Here is a 26,054-nt window from a genome sequence, read left to right on the forward strand (position 1 = left end):
CTTACAATCATTAAAGCCAGTAATAGGTATTGCATGCAAAGGTATATAGGTGATAAGTTTGTAGTAAACCGGAGACTGCAATAATTTATTAGTTAGCAATCATTATTTGTATTAGTTATTATTTAGGGTTTTCATATTTTTACGTTTTTGGATTTTCCAATTTTCGATTCTTTTTTTCAGATTTTCGTTCTTTTGAATTGTCAGGTTTTAATTATTTTCGAATTTTTAAAATTTCAAATTTTTAAAATTTAGAATTTTCAAAATGTTTTCATTTTGTTTTCGGAAAGATTTGTTCAGCGGGTCTTCATTAATTTGAATATTTATGAATTAACGAAATTTGACAAATTTAGTCGAAAAATGGGTTTGGAATGAAACAAACTGTACATGTCTAAAAGGGGCAGCACAGGAAGCCAGTAGGCTCTCCTGCATGCACATAAAGTAAACCTGTTGACAGGAGGAGAGCTATTGAGTTGTCTTCTTCTGCTCCTTCATTGTCCAATCAGCATGCTGGAGGGCGGGGTGTGACATCACTGCCTTCCTTAACAGAGTAAGTGATTTCACCTTTCTGGGTGTGCTGTCTGGCAGGGGTGTACATAAAGACTGAATAGAATTGCAGATACATTTTAGATAAATAGTTCAAAAATAATTAAATATCCTAATAATCAAGGTTTTATTTAAAAAAATGTATTAGTCATTTAATTTCTAAAATATAAACAAATAGAGTAAAATGTGAGCAATACAACAAAGGATCAGAGCAGTGGGGTAGCTGGAACTTTCTTCAGTGCCACCCGTACATTGGTAGTGAACGGTCTCTTGTACAGTATATTTACCGAGATATTGTGTGCCAAATTCACAAACGCTATCAGTGGCGCAACCTCGATAGGAAATCTGCTGCAGCCAGAATGGTGTTCTACCCGTGTAGTTAAAATATTCTGCTGCACCGCTTCCATACCAGTAGTAGAACATATAATCCTCTGCATAGTATGCTGGAAAAAATAAAGAAATATTCCTAATAAGAAAAGGACTCCAGATAATAAGCAACATGTCAACGGCACACACCAATCAAAATTGTACTCTGTTCTTTTTTATCTTTTTGTTTTCCTCTCCTATCTGGATAAGCTATCATGATGTTTCTAATGAAGATGGTTTTCCATGCACTGTCTGTAACCAATGTTTGGAGCCTTGTGGCCCTGTTTGTATTATTTGATTGCTATAAGCATGTAACCATTTGATTTTCTTGAATAAATATTCCTTCTGTTAAAAAAAAATTGTACTCTGTTATATTCGGGTGCATATACATATATATCACCAAAAGTATTGGGACACCTGCCTTTACACACACACATGAACTTTAATGGCATCCCAGTCTTAGTCTGCAGGGTTCAATATTGAGTTGGCAATTTTTTTATTTTGAGAATCTTGCAAACAAAAAACACATTCCAACTTTTTTTTATACAAAAATACAAAAAATTAATAATATATATATTTTGTTCCATTTTTTTTTTTTTAACCTCCCTGGCGGTGTGATTCTGTCTGGAATTACGTACCAAAAGCGGTACAATTATTTTGCAAGGAAATTTGGCGTTTTATACTGTAGGCCTGTAATTCTTAGGAATAACTCACTTAAATCTGACCAAACAAGAGTCTAGTAGGCATCCCGATTATGACATTTTTTTTAAAACAAAATTATAAATTATAATATAATAAATAGTTATAAATAATTATAACAAATAATAATATAATTATAATAAAAATTATTCAATAATGTAATAAACTAAAAATCACTGAAATTTTCTCAGTTGCAGAATTGTCGCTGTCATTACTTTTATTTTTTTATGACGAATTTCCCCACAAATCGCTATCGCACAATTCTGCAAGTGATTTTAATTTATTATCGCTGTTTTCTAGCTGCTCTAAAACCATTTTTGACATAAAGGGACACTTTTGGTTGCTGTGGACAATCTACAGTTTGCAGTCAGAAAGAATAGTTTTTATTATATAAAAGTACATGTAGGGCACTGGGCAGACCACTAGGGACAAGGGGGGGGTGTATTTTTTACATACAGTACTGTAATCTATAAGATTACAGTATACTGTATGTAATGTGTTTGTTTACTTTTTTGAATTTGGCGCCGTTCTCCGTCCCCGTGCGTCGTAACGTCGCAGGGAACGGAGATCGGCGGCACAGGAGGACACTGTAAATCGAGCGAGGAGGACCCGCTCGCTCACACAGCGGGGATGCATCGCAGGATCCAGGGACAAGGTAAGTAACTTGTCTGTGGATGCTGCGAAAGGTAAGCCGCGCCGCTGCACGCTCTGCACATCTACCCCGAGCGTGACTCGGGGATACTGATCCTAGCATAGAAAAGCAAACCTTGAGTCACGCTCGGGGATACCGCTAAGGGGGTTAATGCATAACATATTATATACAAGACTAAACCTTCAACCTATAATACATGAACACATCTCTAAATAAAGCAGACATCTTCAAAAAATCTACACATACTCAACTTGAATAAGATTCAGACCAAGAAACATAGATTATCATGTGTATGTAGCCTTTGTTAAAAAATGGTATCCTTGAAAATCTAATGCCGCGTACACACCATCACTTTATGTGATGAAAAAAAACGACACTTTCTGTGAAGTAAAAAACGACGTTTTTGAAACTTCAATTTTCAAAGACGAAGTTGCCTACACACCATCGTTTTTCTCACAATGTTCTAGCAAAGTGAGGTTACGTTCCACCACGTTTTTCCATTGAAGCTTGTTTCTGGGCATGCGTGGATGAAAAAACGTCTTAGAAAACGACGTTTTTTGCTACACACGGTCAATTTCTGTGAAGTAAAAAGTGCACTTTTGAAAAACGACACATAAAATTGAAGCATGCTTCAATTTTTTTTGGTCGTTTTTTACAAGACATAAAACGACGTTTTCCCCCACACACAGTCAATTAAAGTGACGTTTTTAAAAACGTCATTTTTTTTCATCACATAAAGTGATGGTGTGTACGGGGCATAAGGGAGTGTCCAGAGAGAAACCAGGGAAAGAACCCAACACCCAGAGATCAACAAACAGCAGCTACAGGCCTGATATTCCTCCATGCTTTTATCCAGACCCTTTGCTGCCATCTGTCTTTCTCAAGACCCCGAATTTTCCCTACCTCACCAAGAATCTCACACACCACCACCGGAACAGGAAGGACTTTCTGCCGAAGGGATACCTGACACCGTGCATTCCAGGTGTAATATCGGACTACTAAGCTGACTAGAAAATGAGTGTCGTAATCAAATCCCTTGCGATTCTGCAATGCTCCATACACCCACTCAGCATAAGACATGCTAGACCAGAAAGGAATATTTAGAGCCCTCCCAACCTTTTTATAGACTTCTATATTGAAAGGGCACTGAAGCAAGAAGTGGTCCATGGTTTCCACTTCACCCTGACACTCTGTTCTTGGACAACCACTATTGTCCAAAGAGCGGCACTTCACGTTCCCCCTCACATAGAGAGCCTACCGTGGAAAGCGAGCCAGGCCTGGTCCCCAAATTTTAAGGGAATCCGCTCAGAATTTATTAAACGTAAACCATCCCTCATGTAGCGCCCCCCTACTTTCAGTACGGGTGCTACACTAAAGTTAGTGGGGAATGGGAGGCTTAGTTTTACTCCCATTCACAAATTATGGAAATTCAAGCTGCTGTCAATTCCAGAATTTGTCCTGTAGGTCAGTCTGCGCTCCAGGGGTATGTTATCACCCCTGGGCGGCAGTTGGCGCTAGAGGGATTCTGGCAGACCCACCTGCTCCCAGCAGCCAATCAGAGGAGTTCTTCCCTCGTTGGGCATGCTGGGGGGGGGATATATCTGTGGCAGCCGCTTTTGGCAGGTTGTTCTTGCGGGGCCCGAGTTCCAGGTGCGGTACCCACCTTCAGGGTATGTGCATCCATGGGCCCAGCCACCGTGTTCTGCCATGCTGAGGCCATGTACCATGCGGAGCCTCCTCCTACTATTGAAAGGGGCCCCTGTGACTTGCTGGGTCCCTGCCTTCTACTGAGAGGATCCTAAGCTGGGAGCTGTGCAATGGTTGATTGGCCCGGGAGAACCTAGAACTAGAGGTTGTCCAGGAGGCCTAGACGAACCATCGGGGATCCGGTCACCACACCGTATGACAGGTATGCTCAAGCTGTCAGTGGTTGACATTGATTGAACTAACTGGGAGGATTTGTTCAAACTGTTTTTTTGACAAATCCTAAATTGTCCAGCCTGTGGCAGAGTCCCTGAGTCAGGCCTGTGGCAGAGGTCTGTTTCCTCCCAGTGATCCGTAAGTGACGCTCCGGCTGCCAGGCCTGAGATAACTGCCTGTCCGGGGGCACTTTACCCACCCTGATTGGGGTGGCGACGAATTGAGCTGCACCATTGCTGAGAGCAGGCTTGCTCTCTTTGAATATCCAAGGCTTGATACTAAAAGTTCCTCTACGCTCATCAACCTTCTCTATCGTGTGTCATGTTGATGTTGGCCAGGTTGGGCCTTGGAATAAAGCATTGAAAATTATATTGGTGTCTGGACACTTGCTCTTTATTTATACTCACAGAAGTCACCCCTAGACCAAGTCAAGAAGGTAACTTAGAAAGCCAGACCCAAACTAATCAGCGGCTCCTTCGGGGGTGAGCACTACACTCATAGTAGGACCTGGGCAATCCCTTAAGGCCAGTGGCGCACGAAAGACAGTACCCACGATCCTCTCACCCAGGAGTCTCCTAGGGAGGGACCTGATATCCTCCACTGTCACATGCCACAGTTTACGAATTTTCAAACACGGAGCAACATAAGCTGGGAGCTTACCATGCTTGATCCTTAGGCTTTTCACTGGCCCGCCACTCTCCCAACAGCCCAAAAAAGGTCTAAACCAGATCTGGAAAATAACTACCCATCCAGGCGGTCTCTCTGCTAGCATGTTATCAAAATTGTGTTTTAAAAACATCAGAGAGAACAATGCAACCGGGTTGACCATGCCTAGGCCACCCTTCCGCCTAGATAGATAAGTCACATTCCACTTCACAAGATTCAGCCTGTTCCCCCATAGTAATTGGAAGAAACAACTATAAATCCTGGTAGGAAAGGACTCTGGCAAAATGCAAGCGAAGCTGACATACAGAAAGGTAGGAATCAGGTAGGTCTTAATCAAGTCCACCCTTTCCCTCAAGGCGAGCCGCCACCCTTTCCAGATTTTCACCTTGACATTAGCATCATTCAGCCTGGCTTCCCAATTTGACTTGTTGTAATCATCAGGGCCAAACTCGATGCCTAATACTTTGACTTTCTGCTGAGGCCTCGGGAAGATGTCTGGAAGTACAAAATTCTCACCTCCCTCGCTCATCCAAAAAACTTTTATCACGGTTGACCTTGGAGCCTGATGCCTCGGAATACTGCTCTATAACTGAGACCACCTCTTGCTCATTCTCTGTCCCAGAGATAAAGACAGAAACATCATCAGCATAGGCTACAATCCTCAAAGGGCGGCTCACCAGCAGTGCCCACCAGCACCCCGCACAACGGTCCGCTCTCTTATCTTCTGATGAAGGGGTCGATTGCGAACAGGTATAGCAAAGGGCTCAGTGGACACCCCTGGCGCATCCCTGATCCAACCCTGAAGGGCCGTCCAACCCAACCGTTAACAAGCATGAAGCTCTCTGCCTCTCTGTATAAAGTCTTTAGCCATCCAATAAACCCACGATCCAGGCCATACTTGTCAAGGAGAAGCCAGAGGTACTCATGATTGACACGATCAAAAGCCTTTGCCTGATCCAATGCCAGCAAGTACTTTCCCCAGCCCTCAGCCATGCAACGTTCCAGAGCCTCCCGGACAGCTAACACCGCTGAAAAAGTGCTCCTGCCCTGGATCGAACAGTGCTGCTGACTAGAAAGCAATCTGTCTGCTACTGATGACAAGCAGCAGGAAATTACCTTTGCCAGAATCTTTCTATCGATATTGAGAAGGCTAATGGGCACCAATTCTCAATCATCAAAGGGATCCTTGCCTTTGGCCGGCGGCCGCGGGACCCGCAGACCCGATTGCGGCCGGAGTACAGCGATCGGTCACAGTAGCTGAAGAACGGGGAGAGGTGAGTGTAAACACACCTTCCCCGTTCTTCACAGTGGCAGCTTCATTGATAGTGTGTTCCCTGATATAAGGAAACACGATCAATGACGTCACACGTCCAGCCCCGCCCCCTACAGTTAGAAAAACATATGAGGTCACACATAACCCCTACAGCGCCCCCTAGTGGTTAACTCCCAAACTGCAATTGTCATTTTCACAGTAAACAATGTATTTTTATAGCATTTTTTGCTGTGAAAATGACAATGGTCCCAAAAATGTGTCAACATTGTCCGATGTGTCCGCCATAATGTCGCAGTCACGAAAAAAATCGCTGATCGCCGCCATTAGTAGTAAAATAAAATTTAAAAATTCAATAAAACTATCTCCTATTTTGTAAACGCTATAAATTTTGCGCAAACCAATCGATAAACGCTTACTACTTGATCAAATACCACCAAAAGAAAGCTCTATTTGTGGGAAAAAAAGGACACCAATTTTGTTTGGGAGCCACATCTCACGGCCGCGCAATTGTCAGTTAAAGCGACGCAGTCCCGAATCGTAAAAACTGGCCAGGTCCTTTACCTGCATAATGGTCCCGGTCTTAAGTGTTTAAGGACCGCCTCCTGCACATATACGTCGGCAGAATGGCACGGCTGGGCACAGGCACGTACAGGTACGTCCCCTTTAAGTGCCCAGCCGTGGGTCGCGGGCTGGGAGATTCGTGACCGCGGCTGCGGGACCCGCGGACCCGATCGCCACCGGTGTCCTGCGATCGGTCACAAGAGCAGAAGAACGGGGAGAGGTGAGTGTAAACACACCTTCCCCGTTCTTCACATTGCCAGTGTCACTGGTCGTCTGTTCCCTGATATAGGGAAAGACAATCAATGACGTCACAAGTCCAGCCCCGCCCCCCTACAGTTAGAAACACATATGAGGTCACACATAACCCCTACAGCGCCCCTAGTGGTTAACTCCTAAACTGCAATTGTCATTTTCACAGTAATCAGTGCGTTTTTATAGCACTTTTTGCTGTGAAAATGACAATGGTCCCAAAAATGTGTCAAAATTGTCCGATGTGTCCGCCATAATGTCGCAGTGACAAAAAAAAAACGCTGATCGCCACCATTACTAGTAAAAAAAAAATATTAATAAAAATGCCATAAAACTATCCCCTATTTTGTAAACTTTATAAATTTTGCGCAACCCAATCGTTAAACTTTTATTGCGATTTTTTTTACCAAAAATTGGTAGAAGAATACGTATCGGCCTAAACTGAGGAAAATCAAATACCATCAAAAGAAAGCTCTATTTGTGGGAAAAAAAAGGACGCCAATTTTGTTTGGGAGCCACGTCGCACGACCGCGCAATCGTCAGTTAAAGCGACGCAGTGCCGAATCGCAAAAAGGGGCAAGGTCCTTTAGCTGCATAATGGTCTGGGTCTTAAGTGGTTAAGAACAATGGGCCGAAGTGACATTTTGACGTCGCTTCCACCCTGCAATGGTATGGAGCCAGGTGGGGGCCACCTTCCCCTCACTCGGCAGCTGCCCAAGCAGGAGACAGGATCCGATCGCCTCTGCCGGCGGCTCCGGTAAGTGGCAGAGGGCACCAGAGCGTGGCGAGAGGGGGGAGCGGGGCCACCAATAAAAGTGATCTTGTGGCCAATCCGCAACTGAGACCACTTTTATCTGAAAGCGAACTGCCCGCGGAAGAAGTAGATACCGGGGTTATGGAAGCTAGCTGCTGCCATAACAACGATATTCCACTTTGAAGAGTGGTCGGTCTGTAAGTGGTTAGGGAGCTGACACCCAAAGACATCGTAACAACCATAATTCAGCCCTGCTAAAAACAGGAATGTAAACAAAAGGGCTGAATAAAAAAAAAAAATAGCAACGGGGTCCCCCACAATCCATTCCAGACCCTTCGGGACCATTCTTTGTAAACCCAAGAGATGGTCGTGTGTGAAAATCCCAGAAATACTCAGACCAGCCCGTCTGGCACCATCAACCATGCCACGTTCAAAATCACTTAAATCCCCGTTTCTTCCCCATTCTGAAGGTCAGTTTGAACCTCGGCAAGTCATCTTCACTAGTGTTGCTCACGAATATTCGCATTTCGAATATTCGTTACGAATATGGCATATTTGAATATTCGCGAATATCTCGAATTTCGCGGCCAAAATTCGCAATTCTGAATATTCGTATTTTTTCAAATTTCTTTTTAAAACAGATCACATCCTATCGACGTCTAAAAGCATTGCTGGTATGATTAGAGACCCTGGGCCGAGTAGCTAAGCTGAGGCGATCCTTTTATGTTGCCGAATATCCGCAATCGCGAATATTCGTTTTCCGAATATTCGCGAATACTTTCTCCGCCCTTCTTTTGCATCAGAGCCAATCAGAGTTCTCCTACCACAGTTGTCAAAATCTCGCAATCAATTTCGCATTCTCATTAGCGAAATTTCGATAAAATATCACCAATATTCGATTTCCGAATATTCGCGAATACTTTCTCCGCCCTTCTTTTGCATCAGAGCCAATCAGAGTTGTCAAAATCTCGCAATCAATTTCGCAATCGCATTTTCGAAATTTCGGCAAAATATCACCAATATTCGATTTCCGAATATTCGCGGATACTTTCTCCGCCCTTCTTTTGCATCAGAGCCAATCAGAGTTGTCAAAATCTCGCAATCAATTTCGCAATCGCATTTGCGAAATTTCGGCAAAATATCACCAATATTCGATTTCCGAATATTCGCGAATACTTTCTCCGCCCTTCTTTTGCATCAGAGCCAATCAGAGTTGTCAAAATCTCGCAATCAATTTCGCAATCGCATTTGCGAAATTTCGGCAAAATATCACCAATATTCGATTTCCGAATATTCGCGAATACTTTCTCCGCCCTTCTTTTGCATCAGAGCCAATCAGAGTTGTCAAAATCTCGCAATCAATTTCGCAATCGCATTTGCGAAATTTCGGCAAAATATCACCAATATTCGATTTCCGAATATTCGCGAATACTTTCTCCGCCCTTTTTTTGCATCAGAGCCAATCAGAGTTCTCCTACCACAGTTGTCAAAATTTCGCAATCAATTTCGCATTCGCATTAGCGAAATTTCGCAATTTTTTTTTTTTTTTTATAAAATATCACGAATATTCGATTTTAGCGAATATTTCACGAACATTCGTCTATATATTCGTGATATATCGCGAAATCGAATATGGCGTATTTCCGCTCAACACTAGTCTTCACCACAACTAGATGCCTAAATGCATTGAGTTGCTGCCATGTGATTGGCTGATTGGCAATTTGTGTTACCAAACAATTGTGCAGATAACCTAATAAAGTGGCCGATGAGTGCATATCGGGGATAGACATGTGCCGAATGAAAACAATATTTTTTTTGTTTCGATTCGTTATTTACATAAATTATGTTTAATCCTTTTAGTTTGTTTTATGAATTTGTTTAGTTTATTTTTTCTATTCTATTCTTTTCTTATGTATTCAATTTTGAATTTATTCTATTTGAAATTCGTATTTCAGAAGATGGTTCTATTCATTCTATTTTATTCAAAAATGTTTATTCTATTCTATTCTGTTTGTTTCAATTTATTTTCTGATCTTTTATCTTCTACTAGCTGAATACCCGGCGTTGTCCGGTCTTCCTATCTTAACCTTTTGGGGAGGAAAATCATAGTAATATAAATATACCCATCTTTTATATAAGGGTGTAGGTAAGGGTTAATTTAACTGTCATATATTTGTATTTGGCATATAAGTAATATGTGTACCAGGTATTATTGAAATATCTCCAGGCGTATAGAAGTTATGTGTGAACATACATTTCCCAATGATTTGCATGGGACTTTAAACAAAAACCCCGACCCTCACAAATGGGGGTAGTTAAGGGATAAATTAACTATCCTATAGTTTAAGTGGACATATAAGTAACATGTGACCAAGTGTTATGGAAATATGTACAGCCGTTTGGAAGTTATGAAGTAACATGTATTTCCCATAGAGTTGAATGGGACTTTAAAGGAAAACCCCGACCATGGCAAATGGGGGTGGGTAAGGGTTAAACCACATATCCTATGTTTGTTGCTTACATATAAGTAACATGTGTGCCAAGTTTCATGTTAATATCTTTAGCCGTTTGGACGTGATGCTGGAACATACATACATACATACATACATACACACACGTTGAGTTTTATATATATAGATTCTGTTTTCTTCTGTTTTACTCTATTATATTCTTTTAATTTTCTGTTATATTCTTTTCTATAAATTTTTCTTCTATCCTTTTCACCTTTATTTTCTATTCTATTTATTTTTCTCTGGAAACTTAGGGCCAGATTCACAAAAGAGATACGACGGCGTATCTCCGGATACGTCGTCGTATCTCTGTTTCTAACTATGCGACTGATTCATAGAATCAGTTACGCATAGATAGGCAGAAGATCCGACAGGTGTAATGGACTTACACTGTCGGATCTTAGGATGCAGTACCTCGGCCGCCGCTGGGGGGAGTTTGCGTCGTAAACCAGCGTCGGGCATGCAAATTAGGAGTTACGGCGATTCCCGGCGGTTTTTCGCGTTCGCTACGTCGCCGCTAGTCTAGTTTCCCGTCGCAAAGTTAGTCGTTTTTTTTTTTGGTGCCTAAACTTTACACAGCAATCGTATTGCTGTATAAAGTATGGCCGTCGTTCCCGCGTCGAAATTTAAAAAATAACGTTGTTTGCGTAAGCCGTCCGGGAATACGGAATTACGCTACGCGCGTCGCCGTTCGAAAAAATGACGTCACTTCGCGCAAAGCACGGCGGGAGTTCGGAAACAGAGCATGCGCGGTAGGTCCGGCGCGGGAGCGCGCCTAATTTAAATGGCACACGCCCATTTAAATTGGCCCGCCTTGCGCCGGAGGCCGCCGGCGTAGGTTTTCATCGCAAGTGCTTGGTGAATCAGGCACTTGCGATGAAAAATTGCGGCGGTGTAACGTATCTACGATACATTAGGCCCCGTACACACGAGAGGATCCATCCGCTGGAATTGATCCGCGGACCGGCTCCAGCGGATAGATCCCCTGGTGTGTACAATCCAGCGGATCTGTTTCCGCGGATTTTTATCCCCTGGGATGGAATTCCAGCGGATAAAAATTTGATGACATGCTTTCAAATCTATCCGCTTGAATCCATCCCAACGGATTGATCCGCTGGTCTGTACAGACTCACCGGATCAATCCGTCCGAATCAATCCCCCGCATGCGTCGTAATGATTGGACGCATGCGTGGAATTCCTTATGTGACAGCGTCGCGCACGTCGCCGCGTCATCATCGCGGCGACGGCGCGACACGTCATCGCGATGGGATTTCGGCGCGGATTTCGATCCGATGGTGAGTACACTCCATCGGATCAAAATCCTCACAAATCCTCGAGAGGATTTATCTGCGGATACGGTCCGGCGGACCGTATCCGCGGATCAATCCTATCGTGTGTACCAGGCCTTACGCCGCCGCTCATCTACGTGAATCTGGCCCCAAAAAAACTATTTGAAATTGATTTGATTTTTTTCCGAATCGCTTTGAATTCAGAAAATTTGAACACTCAAAATAAATTCAGAAAAAAAATAAAATAAAGCGGATTAAAAATCGATTTGAAAACTATTCAAATTGATTGTAAAACTGATTGAATTTCATCTGAATTTTTTTTTTCCGTTATCTCGGATTTGTTTATATTCGGTACTGTTGTAATTCGGATACATTCAAATTTCCAAAAAAACTAAAATTTGTCAGAATTTCAATTCAGAACAAAATTAACTGGACCTGTCTAATTTTTTTTTGCAAACCATACCTGGCCATGTTTTTTTTTTTTTTTTTTTTTTTTATATACCTTTACAAACACTTAAAGGAGTTGTAAATAAAACATTTTTTATTTTTTTTTCTGAAATGACTGTTTACATGGTATAGAGACATAATAGTTAACTGATTCCTTTTAAAAACGATTAAAAACAGATAAAAAGCAATCATATAATGTACCTGCAGTTTCTAGTTTCGTTTTTGCATGTTGTTTCCTGCCTCTGTGCTGTACAGAGCCACAGAGCCAATACAGGGCAGTGATGGTTTGGAAAACGAAACTGATTGGTGCTGTGGGGTTTTAGACACACGTAGGTAGATTCACAAAGAGTTAGGCCCGGCTTATCTACAGATAAGCCGACCTAACTCTGAATCTAAGCCGGCCTATGTTTAAGTGTATTCTCTAACAGAGATACACTTAAACATATCTAAGATAGGCTGGCTTGCGCCATTCTATCTTAGGCTGCAATGTTTCTTTTGCCCGCTAGATGGCGCTGCCATTGCGGCCGGCCTAGATTATGTAAATGAGGGGCTACTTCGATTCCCAACGATTTACGAGCGTACGCCGGGCCTACACCGTCGAGTTACGTCGTTTCCGTAAGCGATAGGCCGCCTAAAGTTATTCCACCTATGAGGTGGAATAACAATGTTAAGTATGGCCGCCGTTCCCGCCGCGAGGTTCGAATTTTTTACGTCGTTTGCGCAAGTCGTCCGCGAATCGGGATTTACGCCGTTTACGTACGCGTCAAAATCAATAGGCCCGTACGGCCTACTTAGCCGCAATGCACGCTGGGAAATGTAGTCGCCCGGCGCATGCGCAGTGTAAAAAACATCAAAAAACGTGAGGTCAAGCCTCATTTCAATACTACACGCCCCCCTCCCAGTCATTTGAATTAGGCGCGCTTACGCCCGCTCGTTTTAGGCTACGCCGCCGAAAATTTGAAGGTAAGTGGTTTGAGAATCACTTCTAACCTAAATAATTTTCGGCGGTGTAGCCTAAAAAGAGTAGGCTAGGCCGTCCTAATTTTAGGCGCCCGTACGTGAATCTACCCCACAGTAATCACACCTCCTTGATTAGTGACCACAGAGAGAAAGCTCCCAGTGCTGTGGTCATCAGGAAACAGACAACCAGGAAGTGTGGAGATCAGAGAAGAATTACAGCAACTTGAGAGCAAAAACGAACAATGAGGACATGAAAACAGCACTGCATTAAGGTAAAGGAAGCTATTAAGATAAAAAAAAAAATTCCTTTACAAACCCTTTAACATTTTGTCTTGGATACACTTTAAAATGTAACTAAAATTAACCCCGAACTGTTATCATTTCATGATAAAAAATAAAAAAAAATTCAAATAAAGAAAAAAAGATACATATTTAGAATACTAGGTAGATCCCCTTAAATAATATTACCTGTGAAATCTGTGGTTTTCAAAGCACAGTTGGTCTCGTCCCCTCGACACGCCATAAATCCATCGGGTTCACAATTAAGCGTTTCATGAGAAGCGCAGGCGGGACATGTTACTCCATTGGGCTCAGAGCTTGTCCTTATTACTAGAAAATAAAACAACAAAGTCATATAGACCTTCTGTGTGTAATAATGTTATTTTCCTTAATGGCGTTAACATTTCACAATTTTTCTGACATTATCCGCTTGTCCACTTCCATACCGGGCACTTACGCACCTTCCTGCCCTGGCCAATTTTCAGCTTTCAGCGCTGTCGCACTTTGAATGACAATTGCGCGGTCGTGCTACACTGTACCCTAACAATTTTTTTATAATTTTGTTCTTTTGGTGGTATTTGATCACCTCTGTGATTTTTATTTTTTGCGCAACAACTAAAAAAAAAAAAAAAAAAAAACGGTTATTTTTTTTTGTAAAAAAGTACGTTTTCTTCTTCAATTACAGGCACTAATATGGCGGCACTGATGGGCACGGATGAGGTGGCACTGATGGGCACGGATGAGGTGGCACTGATGGGCACTGATAAGCAGCGCTGGTATGCGGCACTGATGGGCACTCATAGGCGGCACTGATGGGCACTCATAGGCGGCACTGGGCACTCATAGGCAGCACTGATGGGTGGCACTGGGCATGGATGGGCACTGATGGACACTGATGGGGTGGCACTGATGGACACTGAGGGGTGGCACTGATGGTATTGCTGGGCATCACTTGTTTATTTACTAATTTGTGCCAGTCAGTGCCCATGTTGCCAGTCAGTGGGCACTGATTGGCGTCTATTGTGCTCATTTTTTTATTGTTGTCCCCTTCCCTGGTGGTCCTGACGGCTTCCCTGGTGGTCCAGTGTTGGCATCCGAGAGGGGGCTGCGCTGATAAACATTCAGCGCGAACCCCCCCTGTCAGGAGAGCCGCCGATCGGCTCTCCTCTACTCGCGTCTGTCAGCTATCACGGCTCTTCCTGTTTACATCGTGATCAGCCGTGATTGGACACGGCTGATTACGTGGTAAAGAGCTTCCGCCAAAGGCTCTTTACCGAGATCAGAGATGCAGGGTGTCAGACTGACACCCCGCATTACCGATCGCTGCAGTGCATGCCCCCACGCACGCGCCGGCATGTTATCCTGCTGGACGTCAATAGACGTCCAGTCAGGATAACACAACCACTTCCCGGACGTCAAAAGTCTATTGACCGGGCAGGAAGTGGTTAAGGACCGCCACGCGACCTTTTACGTCGACAGAATGGCACGGCTGGGCAAATGAGCGTACAGGTGCGTCCCCTTTATTTTGCCACCAGTGTCCCGTGATCGGGTCACATAGCTGAAGAACGGGGAGATGTCAGTGTAAACCCAACATCTCCCCGCTCTTCCTCTCATTGGGAGCAGCGATCAGTGACGTGTCACTCATAGCCACAGCCCTAACAGTTAGAGTCACTCCCTAGGACACACTTAACCCCTTCCTAGCCCCCTAGTGGTTAACCCCTTCCCTGCCAGTGTCATTTTTACAGTAACAGTGTATTTTTATAGCACTGATCGCTGTGAAAATGACAATAGTCCCAAAATTATGTCAAAAGTGTCCGATGTGTCCGCCCTAATGTCGCAGTCACGATAAAAATCTCAGATCGCCGCCTATACTAGTAAAAAAATAAAAATAATTAAAATGCCATAAAACTATCCCCTATTTTTTAGACGCTAAAACTTTTGCGCAAACCAATCAATAAACACTACTTGCGATTTTACAAAAATATGTAGAAGAATACGAATCTGTCTATTTTTGTATATAGAGCAAAAAATTAAAACCGCAGAGGTGATCGAATACCACCAAAAGAAAGCTCTATTTGTGGGAAAAAAAGGATGCCAATTTTGTTTGGCACAATTGTCAGTTGAAGCGACACAGTGCTGAATTGCAAAAAGTGGCCTGGTCTTGTGGTTAAAAAAAAAAAATTCAACCTAACGCTACCCAGCCAATGTCAGCCAACGTTTTGAAGCCACTTGTTTGGTACGAACTTTACTAGAGATTTCACGTCTTAGGCCTCGTACAGACGAGGGGTTATCTGCTGGAAACGGTCCGCCGGACCGTTTCCAGCGGACATTCCTCCTCCGGATTTTGATCCGATGGCTTGTACACACCATCGGATCAAAATCCGCGCGGAAAACATCCGCGGTCACGTGTCGCGCTGTCGCCGCGACGATGACGCGGCGACGTGCGCGACACTGGAAGGTAAATACTTCCACGCATGCGTCGAATCATTACGACGCATGCGAGGGATGGGAGCGGACGGACTGATCCGGTGAGTCTGTACAGACGACCGGATCAGTCCGCTGGACAGGATTCCAGCGGATAGATTTTGTAGCATGCTACAAAATTTTTATCCGCTGGGAATCCGTCGGCTGGATTTTTATCCGCCGAAAATTGTCCGCTCGGGCCTACACACGACCGGATCTATCCGCTGGAACTGATCCGCGGATAAATCCCAGCGGATAGATCCGGTCGTGTGTACGAGGCCTTAGACTTGTTCTTCGCTAAAATATTAACCCTCTCATGCCTACACCTATTTCTGACATTTGTTGCTTACAAGTTAAAATTCATATTTTTTGCTACAATATTACGTAGAATCCCCAAACATTGAGGGCCAGATTCACAGAAAGCTCCGGCGGCGTAACGTATCGTCGTTACGTTACACCGCCGCAAGTTTTCATCGCAAGTGCCTGATTCACCAAGCACTTGCATGAAAACTTACGGCGGCGGCGTCCGGCGCAAGCCCGCCTAATTCAAATGGGGCGTGTACCATTTAAATTAGGCGCGCTCCCGCGCCGGACGTACTGCGCATGCTCCGTTTTGAAATTCCCGCCGTGCTTTGCACAAAGTGACGTCATTTTTTTGAACGGCGAGGAGATACGCCGTCGTATCTCTTCTGTGAATCTGGCCCTATATATACAGTACAGACCAAAAGTTTGGACACACCTTCTCATTCAAAGAGTTTTCTTTATTTTCATGACTATGAAAATTGTAGATTCACACTGAAGGCATCCAAACTATGAAGTAACACATGTGGAATTATACATAACAAAAAAGTGTGAAACAACTGAAAATATATTTCATATTCTAGGTTCTTCCACCTTTTGCAGCAGACACATCTCTAGAACTGGTAAGAGGAGACTGTGTGAATCAGGCCTTCATGGTAGAATATCTGCTAGGAAACCACTGCTAAAGAAAGGCAACAAGCAGAAGAGACTTGTTTAGATAAAGAACACAAGGGATGGACATTAGACCAGTGGAAATCTGTGCTTTGGTCTGATGAGTCCAAACTTGAGATCTTTGGTTCCAACCCCCGTGTCTTTGTGCGACGCAGAAAAGGTGAACGGATGGACTCTACATGCCTGGTTCCCACTGTGAAGCATGGAGGAGGAGGTGTGATGGTGTGGGGGTGCTTTGCTGGTGACACTGTTGGGGATTTATTCAAAATTGAAGGCATACTGAACCAGCATGGCTACCACAGCATCTTGCAGCGGCATGCTATTCCATCTGGTTTGCGTTTAGTTGGACCATCATTTATTTTTCTACAGGACAATGACCCCAAACACACCTCCAGGCGGGGGAAGGGCTATTTGACCAATAAGGAGAGTGATGGGGCGCTGCGCCAGGTGACTACCTCTTGAATATCATCAAGAGAATGCCAAGAGTGTGCCAAGCAGTAATCAAAGCAAAAGGTGGCTACTTTGAAGAACCTAGAATATGAAATCTATTTTCAGTTGTTTCACACTTTTTTGTTATGTATAATTCCACATGTGTTACTTCATAGTTTTCATGCCTTCAGTGTGAATCTACAATTTTCATAGTCATGAAAATAAAGAAAACTCTTTGAATGAGAAGGTGTGTCCAAACTTTTGGTCTGTACTGTATGTATAGATAGATAGATAGATAGATAGATAGATAGATAGATAGATAGATAGATAGATAGATAGATAGATAGATACGCCGTCATATCTCTGCGTAGCGCCGTCGTATCTATGCGACTGATTCTTAGAATCAGTTACGCATAGATATCCATTAGATCCGACAGGCGTAAGTCTCTTACGCCGTCTGCTCTTAACTGCAATTTTTTTTTTTTGCCCGCTAGGTGTCGCTTCCGTCGATTTCCCCGTCGAGTATGCAAATTTAACTAGATACGCAAATTCCCGAACGTACGCGCGGGCCGACGCAGTAAAGTTACGACGTTTACGTTAGGCTTTTCCCGGCGTAAAGTTGCCCCTGCTATATGGTGGCCTAAGTGCGGCGCAACAATGTTAAGTATGGCCGTTGGTTCCCGCGTCGAAAATGCATAAAATTTACGTCGTTTGCGTAAGTCGTCCGTGAATGGGGCTGGACGTAATTTACGGTCACGTCGAAAGCAATGGCGTCCTTGCGACGTCATTTGGAGCAATGCACACTGGGATATTTTAGGGACGGCGCATGCGCAGTTCGTTCGGTGCGGGGGACGCGCTTCATTTAAATGAAACACGCCCCCTACCCGCCAGGGGTGATTTACGCTACGCTGCCGCAACTTTACAGGCAAGTGCTTTGTGAATAAAGCACTTGCCTGAAAAACTTGCGGCGGCGTAACGTAAATGAGATACGTTACGCCCGCACAATTTTGCGCCCATCTACGTGAATCTGGGCCTGTGTGTGTATATATCTATCTATCTATCTATCTATCTATCTATCTATCTATATATATATATATATATATATATATATATATATTTTTTTTTTTTTTGTAACCACTTCAATACAGGGCATTGTTGCTTACAAGTTAAAATTCACACTTTCTGCTACAAAACGTGATACTTGATACTAAAATGAAATACTAGATATTTACTTGCAGGTACATCCGGGGTGCAAAAGTCGGTGTCACAGCAGGCGGTAGCCAACCAAGTCGATTCCTGTCCAGAGCTGAAACTTCCAATCAGATTACATTGTTCCAGAGGAATACAGTCATTGAAAACGTAAATATAAGTACGCTCCTTGGTATAATCTGCCGATAGAAATGCAATCACAGTTGGAAATGCTTTAAATTTGTATCAAATGCGAAATAACTTTTACTGCTTTACAAAACACTTCAGGACCGCCGCAGGCCGATATACGTTGGCTGTTTAGAGGGATATCTCTATTATGGCAGCAGCTAGCTACCATAACCCAAGTGTCCTCGTCTTCAGCCGGCGGCCCGGTTTCCGATAATGGTGGCAGATTCACCGCAAGATCACCTTTATTGGCGGCGGGAGAGGGCCCCCCCCCTTTCGCCGCTCTCCCGTGCCCTCCGCCGCTTAGTGGAGCCGTCGGTAGCGGAGGCGATCGGGTCCTTCTAATAGCTGGGTATGGAGATGAGTGAGGGCAAGATGGCCCCCACCTGTCTCCATACCAAAGCAGGGCGGAAGCCACGTCAAAACATCACTTCCGCCCATAGGTCTTAAAGGAGTTTTAAAGGAACACCGCCGCAAGTTTTCATCGCAAGTGCCTGATTCACCAAGCACTTGCGTGAAAACTTACGCCGGCGGCCTCCGGCGTAAGCCCGCGTAATTCAAAGGGGCGTGTGCCATTTAAATTAGGCGCGCTCCCGCGCCGGACCTACTGCGCATGCTCCGTTTTGAAATTCCCGCCGTGCTTTGCGCGAACTGACGTCATTTTTTCGAACGGCGACGTGCGTAGCGTACTTTCGTATTCCCGGACGTCTTACGCAAGAAAATATGTGGGCTGTGTAAAGTTAGGGCAGGTCAAACGACGACTAAAATTGCTGACGGGAAACTAGACTAGCGACGACGTACCGAACGCGACAAACCGTAGTGGATCGCCGTAAATACTCATTTGCATACCCGACGCTGGAATACGACGCAAACTCCACCCAGCGGCGGCCGCGGTATTGCATCCTAAGATCCGACAGTGTAAAACAATTACACCTGTCGGATCTTAGGGATATCTATGCGTAACTGATTCTATGAATTATCCGCATAGATAGAAACAGAGATACGACAGTGTATCTGAGATACTCCGTCGTATCTCCGCTGTGAATCTGGCCCCATAATAGTTAACTGATTCCTTTTAAAAATGATTAAAAATAGATAAAAATCATTCATATAATGTACCTACAGTTTCAGTTTCGTTTTTGCATGTTTCCTGCTTCTCTGCTGCACGGAGCCAATACAGGGCAGTGATGGTTTGGAAAACGAAACCGATTGGTGCTGAGGGGTTTAAGACACACTGTAATCACACCTCCTTGATTAGTGACCACAGAGAGAAAGCTCCCAGCACTGTGGTTATCAGGAAACAGACAACCAGGAAGTGTTCAGAACAGAGAAGGATTAGAGCAAAAACGAACAATGAGGACATGAAACCAGGACTGCAGTAAGGAAAAGGAAGCTATTTAGCTAAAAAACGGGGAGAGGTGAGTGTAAACACACCTTCCCCGTTCTTCACAGTGGCAATGTCAGTGATCGTCTGTTCCCTGATATAGGGAAAGACGATCAGTGACATCACACATCCAGCCCCGCCCCCCTACAGTTAGAAACACACATGAGGTCACACATAACCCCTACAGTGCCCCCTAGTGGTTAACTCATAAACTGCAATTGTCATTTTCACAGTAATCAATGCATTTTTTTTTAGCAATTTTTGCTATGAAAATTACAATGGTCCCAAAAATGTGTCAAAATTGTCCGATGTGTCCGCCATAATGTCGCAGTCCCGAAAAAAATCGCTGATCGCCGCCATTAGTAGTAACAAAAAAATATTAATAAAAATGCCATAAAACTATCCCCTATTTTGTAAATGCTATAAATTTTGCGCAAAGCAATCGTTAAACGTTTATTGTGATTTTTTACCAAAAATATGTACAAGAATACGTATCGGCCTAAACTGAGGAAAAAAAAATGTTTTTTTATATCTTTTTTGGGGGATATTTATTATAGCAAAAAGTAAAAAATATTGATTTTTTTTCAAAATTGTCGCTCTATTCTTGTTTATAGCGCAAAAAATAAGGTGATCAAATACCACCAAAAGAAAGCTCTATTTGTGGGAAAAAAAGGACGCCAATTTTGTTTGGGAGCCACGTCGCACGACCGCGCAATTGTCATTTAAAGCGACGTAGTGCCGAATCGCAAAAACTGGCCAGGTCCTTTACCTGCATAATGGTCCGGGTTTCAAGTGGTTAAAGGGCCTTTTTTTTTGTTTTTGTTTTTTTATTGCATTTTTGTGTAAATACAGTATGAGATGTGAGGTCTTTTTGACCCCAGATTTCATATTTAAGAGGACCTGTTATGCTTTTTTTTTCTATTACAAGGAATGTTTACAATTCTTGTAATAGGAATTAAAGTGACACAATTTTTTTTTTTGAAAGAACAGTGTAAAAAATAAAAGGTAAAATAAATAATAATACATTTTTTTAAACGCACCCCGTCGCACCGAGCTTGCTCGCAGAACCAAACGCATTGGTGAGCAGCGCTTGCATATGAAAACGGTGTTCAAACCACACATGTGAGGTATCGCCGCCGTGATCGGTAGAGCGAGAGCAATAATTCTAGCCCTAGACCTCCTCTGTAACTCAAAACATGCAACCTGTAGAAATTTTTAAACGTCGCTAATGGAGATTTTTATGAGTAAAAGTTAGTCGCCATTCCACCAGCGGGTGTAATTTTGAAGCGTGACATGTTGGGTATCAATTTACTCGGCGTAACATTATCTTTCACAATATAAAAAAAAATTGGGCTACCTTTACTGTTGTTTTATTTTTTAAGTGTATTTTTTTCCAAAGAAAGTGCACTTGTAAGACCGCTGCGCAAATACGGTGTGACATAAAGTATTGCAACGACCGCCATTTTATTCTCTAGGGTGTTAGAAAAAAAATGTATAATGTTTGGGGGGTTCTAATGCAGCGCGCACAGGATCGGAAAATCCGACAAGAAAACCGTGGATTTTTTTCCGACAGAATCTTGGCTAAAAATTGTGTTGCATACACACAAACCAAATTCCAACCTTCAAGAACGTGGTGACGTACAACAACACTACAATGAGCCGAGAAAAATTAAGTTAATTGATTCCGAGCATGCGTCAAATTGATTCCTAGCATGCTTGTTTTTTGCACATTGGAATTGCACACAGACGATCGGAATTTCCTCCAAGAACTTTTCTTGTCGGAAAATTTGAGAACCAGCTCTCGAATTTTTCTTGGCGGAAATTCAGACAGAAAAATTCCGATGGAGCCTACACAAAAAAATGTGCTGAAAAACCTGGCTTATACTCGAGTATATACGGTAATAAAGGTAATAATAAGCGCTGTGGGATTAGCCATATACACCTCCAAATCGCGCACACCTTTCCTTAATAGATCTTCTGAGATATCATCCTATGCTCTTCTAATCACTCCCAAAACACCACAATATCAAACGACCAGAGACAGACATGACGTCAGAACAGACCCAGAAGGGAAAGGAGCCTCAACTAGTTTTGCCAATCACATCTTCGGGTGGCTATTGTATTGACCTGTTAGAGTCTACAAAAGACTTGAGACTGGGGCGGAGGTTCACCTTCCAGAAGGACAACGACACTAAACATACAGCCAGAGCTACAATGGAATGGTTTAGATCAAAGCATATTCATGTGTTAGAATGGCCCAGTCAAAGTCCAGACCTAAATCACATTGAAAATCTGTGGTGAGACTTCAAAATTGCTGTTCAGACGCTCTCCATCCAATCTGACAGAACTTGAGCTATTATGCCAAGAAGAATGGGCAGAAATGTCCCTCTCTAGATGTGCAAAGCTGGTAGAGACATCCCTAACAAGACTTGCAGCTGTAATTGCAGAGAAAGGCGGTTCTACAAAGTATTGACTCCGGGGGGCGCCATACAAATGCCCCCCACACTTTTCACATATTTATTTGAAAAAAAAATGTTGAAAACTATTAATCATTTTCCTTCCACTTCACAATTATGCGCCACTTAGTGTTGGTCTATCACTTAAATTCCCAATAAAATACATTTATGTTTTTGGTTGTAACCAGTGTTAATTTTGGCAGAACATTTCGATTTGGTTTTAGTCTTACTCTTGGGACTAAAATGGCATTATAGTTTTAGTCCCATTTTAGTCTTCTGCAAGTGTTTTAGTTTTAGTCGTATTTAGTCGACTAAAATCTCCAGTACATTTTAAAACTCATGTTAGTCATCTAAAATCGAATGGGTGTTAAATTGTAATGCATTATTTAGGCTCTACAATTTCCAAACTCATTATATACTGCTGGTTTGAAAAATCAAATATGTTATTATTTATGGTATTGAGGTATGAACATGCACTACAGACCAGTGTTCATTTTGATGTCAGATTTCAATTTAGTCTTAAGCCCTGTACACACGGACGGACTGTCCCATGAAAAAGGTCCACCGGATCGTTTTCAGCGGACAGTCGTCTGGCCGATTTCTGTTTGATGTGTGTACTCACCATCAAACAGAAATCCGTGCGTACACAATACGCGGTGACGTGGCCGCGCCGTTGCCGCGGCGATTACGCGGCGACGGGCGCGGCCCTGGAAGGTAAATACTTCCACGCATGCGTAGAATCACTTCGACGCATGCGAGGGATGGCGGCCGATCGGACATGTCCGGTGAGTCTGTACAGACGACCGAACATGTCCGACGGACAGGTTTTCAGCGGACAGGTTTCTTAGCACGCTGGAAAACGGTAGGCTGGACAAATGTCCGCCGGAAAGCGGTCCGATAGGCCGTACACACGACCGAACTTGTCTGCTGAAACTGATCCGCGGACAAGTGTCAGCGGACAGATCCGGTCGTGTGTACAGGGCCTAAGTCTTAGGCCGCGTACACACGATCAGTTTGTCCGATGAAAACAGACCGATGGACTGTTTTCAGTGGACAAACCGATCATGTGTGGGCCCCGTCGTTCCCCCCCATCAGTGTTAAAAAATAGAACACGTTTTAAATTTTTCCGATGGAAAATCCACGCATGCTCAGAATCAAGTCGACGCACTCGGTAGCAATGAACTGAGGGGGTAATCCACAAAGATCCGGCGTAACGTAAATTTTCCCATTTAAGTTACACTGCCTTAAAATTTCTACCTAAGTGCCCGATCCACAAAGCACTTGCCTAGAAATGTTTGGCTGTGTAACTTAAATTCCGCGGCGCAAGGCGTTCCTCTTTTCATGGGGGCGATTTCCATTTAAATTAGGCGCGCTCCCGCGCCAGCCGTACTGCGCATGCGCGTGACGTCATTTTCCCGACGTGCATAGCGCGAAATTACGTTACGCCAAGCTTTGTGGATCGCGACGGGTCAATAAAGTTGCGTCGGGAAAAAAAAAAGATACAGCGAAAAAAAAAAAATGCAAAACAAAAAAAAAATCACGTCGCTGGACAGAAGGGTCTGCTTTTACATGGTGTAAACAGTTTACACTTTGTAAAAGCAGCCCTAATTTTGCATTTGCAAACTAAAACTTACGGAGAAAAAATGAAGCTGAAAAGCTTCGTGGATCTCCGTAAGTGCTAATTTGCATACCCGAGGCGGCATTTCGACACAAAATGCCCCCAGCGGCGGATGCGGTACTGCATCCTAAGATCCGGCAGTGTAAGTCCCTTACACATGCCGGATCTTCTGCCTAACTATGGAAAACTGATTCTGTGGATCAGTTCCATAGTTAGAAACAGGGATACGACGGAGTAATAGCAGTTACGCCGGCGTATCCCTTTTGAGGATCTGGCCCTACATTTTTCTCAGCACGTCGTTGTGTTTTACGTCACTGTGTTTTGGCACGGTCGGATTTTTGACTGATGTTGTGTAGGCAAGACTGATGAAAGTCAGCTTCATCGGATATCCAACGAAAAAATCCATCGGATTAGTTTCCATCAGATATCCGATCGTGTGTACAGGGCGTTAGTGCTTTGACTAAAATGCCACTTTCATTTTAGCTGTATTTTAGTCATCTCAATTGTTTTAGTCATATTTTAGTCAAATAAAATGGTATTAAAGTGGAGGTTCACCCTAAAACAATTATCCATTACATCCATTACATTACATCCAGCATACTGCCGACATGAACAGTATGCTGCTATTTTTTTTTTCTCCGTACATACAGTTATATTGTCATTTTCCCCCCGGCTTCCGGGTTCTTATTCAGGAGGTAGATGATTGACGTCTGGTGAAAAACTTCCCAAGGCGCGTAAGGCGCGTCATCAGTTTTCCGTAAATAGCCGACCTGTGAGTCGACTCTATACGGCGCCTGCGCCCGCCGTGTAGGGCTAACTGCGCCGGCCGCCTTATAGAGCCGACTCGCAGGTCGGCTATTTACGGAAAACTGGTGACGCGCCTTATGCGCCTTGGGAAATTTTTCACCAGACGTCAATCATCTACCTCCTGGATAGGAACGCCCAGTCCCACGGGAATCAGAACCCGGAAGCCAGGGGGAAAATGACAATATAACGGTATGTACGGAGAAAATAAAAAAAAAACAGCATACTGTTCATGTCGGCAGTATGCTGGATGTAATGTTAGATAATTGTTTTAGGGTGAACCTCCACTTTAAGTTAGTCGACAAAATTAACACTGGTTGTAACATGACAAAATGTGGGAAATTTCAAGGGGTATGAATACTTTTTCAAGGCACTGTATGAAAAAAATACATTTTATAAAGTGAATAACATAAGACCACATGCAATCTGATTGTACTTTCTCAGATATGATAAAATTACCTTGGTAGTATTCAAATATTGTGGTTGAACACAATAATCCATCTCCGCAGCTTATTTGTCCCCATCTGCAGAGGTTTGCCTGATATGCATACGTCCAACAAAAATAACAAAGTTTAGTGTGAGCTGTAACATAAGAATAACTTGTTATTTAAAAATGAATTAAAGGAAAGTAAAACAATTATATTAAAAAGAGGGCAAAATAAAGAAAAAAATAAGATTAGAAAAAGAAAGAAAGTAAAAAAAAAAAAAAGAAAAAGGGAATAGTAAATAAAATGAATAAAAAAAGAAAGCTGGCACGCAATGGAGACGGCAGCTTGATTCAGGAGCTCCGTCGTACTCACAGCCTAAAGCCCGTCTCTCTGCACAGATTGACTGCAGGATGCACAGGAGAGATCGTACGGCACTCCACACACGAGATCCCGCCGCTCTTCGGCCACCCCGAAAGGGAGAGATATCGCCGACATCTTCAAAACCCAGGCCTCTGCTCGGAACAACGCAGCAAGGCCCAAGATGGCGCCGCCACACACCGAGGAGGACTTTAGCGAGGATTCCCAATCCGCCATTGAGGACTCTGGTAAGGGCTACTCACGCAACCATAGACCCCTTACCTATGAGGACATGACCGGAATAGCTGCGGACATTAAGTCCACGTTCTCAGCAGCCATCACTGACTTAAAGTCAAACCTCATGGTTCTCAATGGGAAAATGGAAGCGGCGGAGGCCGAGGGGAGGCGCAGGGATGGGGAGATATGCAGACTGGAGAAGGTCTCCCACTCATATGCTGAACATTTTATTGACATCAATAGGCATCTGGAAGACCTTGACAATAGGGGACGAAGGTGTAATATACGGGTACGGGGGATCCCCGAATCAGTTGAGGCCGATCAAGTTACATTGGCCCTACAGAGAGTTTTCAACGGCCTACTA

The 26,054-nt window shown here is 43.5% G+C and overlaps 1 protein-coding gene across 1 annotated transcript in view; it reads right to left on the minus strand.

Moving 5' to 3' along the window:
- Nucleotides 1–222: 222 nt before the first annotated feature.
- Nucleotides 223–26,054, minus strand: part of LOC120916329 — a 35,104-nt gene continuing 9,272 nt past the window's right edge. The window contains exons 2-5 of the mRNA XM_040327236.1: nucleotides 25,128–25,250; nucleotides 18,265–18,420; nucleotides 13,358–13,498; nucleotides 223–986 (exon numbers count right to left, since the gene is read on the minus strand). Of these exons, the coding sequence (XP_040183170.1) occupies nucleotides 703–986; nucleotides 13,358–13,498; nucleotides 18,265–18,420; nucleotides 25,128–25,250 (704 nt within the window). The 3' untranslated portion in view covers nucleotides 223–702. The remainder of the gene's footprint in view (nucleotides 987–13,357; nucleotides 13,499–18,264; nucleotides 18,421–25,127; nucleotides 25,251–26,054) is intronic.

The sequence above is a fragment of the Rana temporaria genome, chromosome 10, assembly GCF_905171775.1.
Source record: "Rana temporaria chromosome 10, aRanTem1.1, whole genome shotgun sequence".
Classification (NCBI taxonomy): Eukaryota; Metazoa; Chordata; class Amphibia; order Anura; family Ranidae; genus Rana; species Rana temporaria.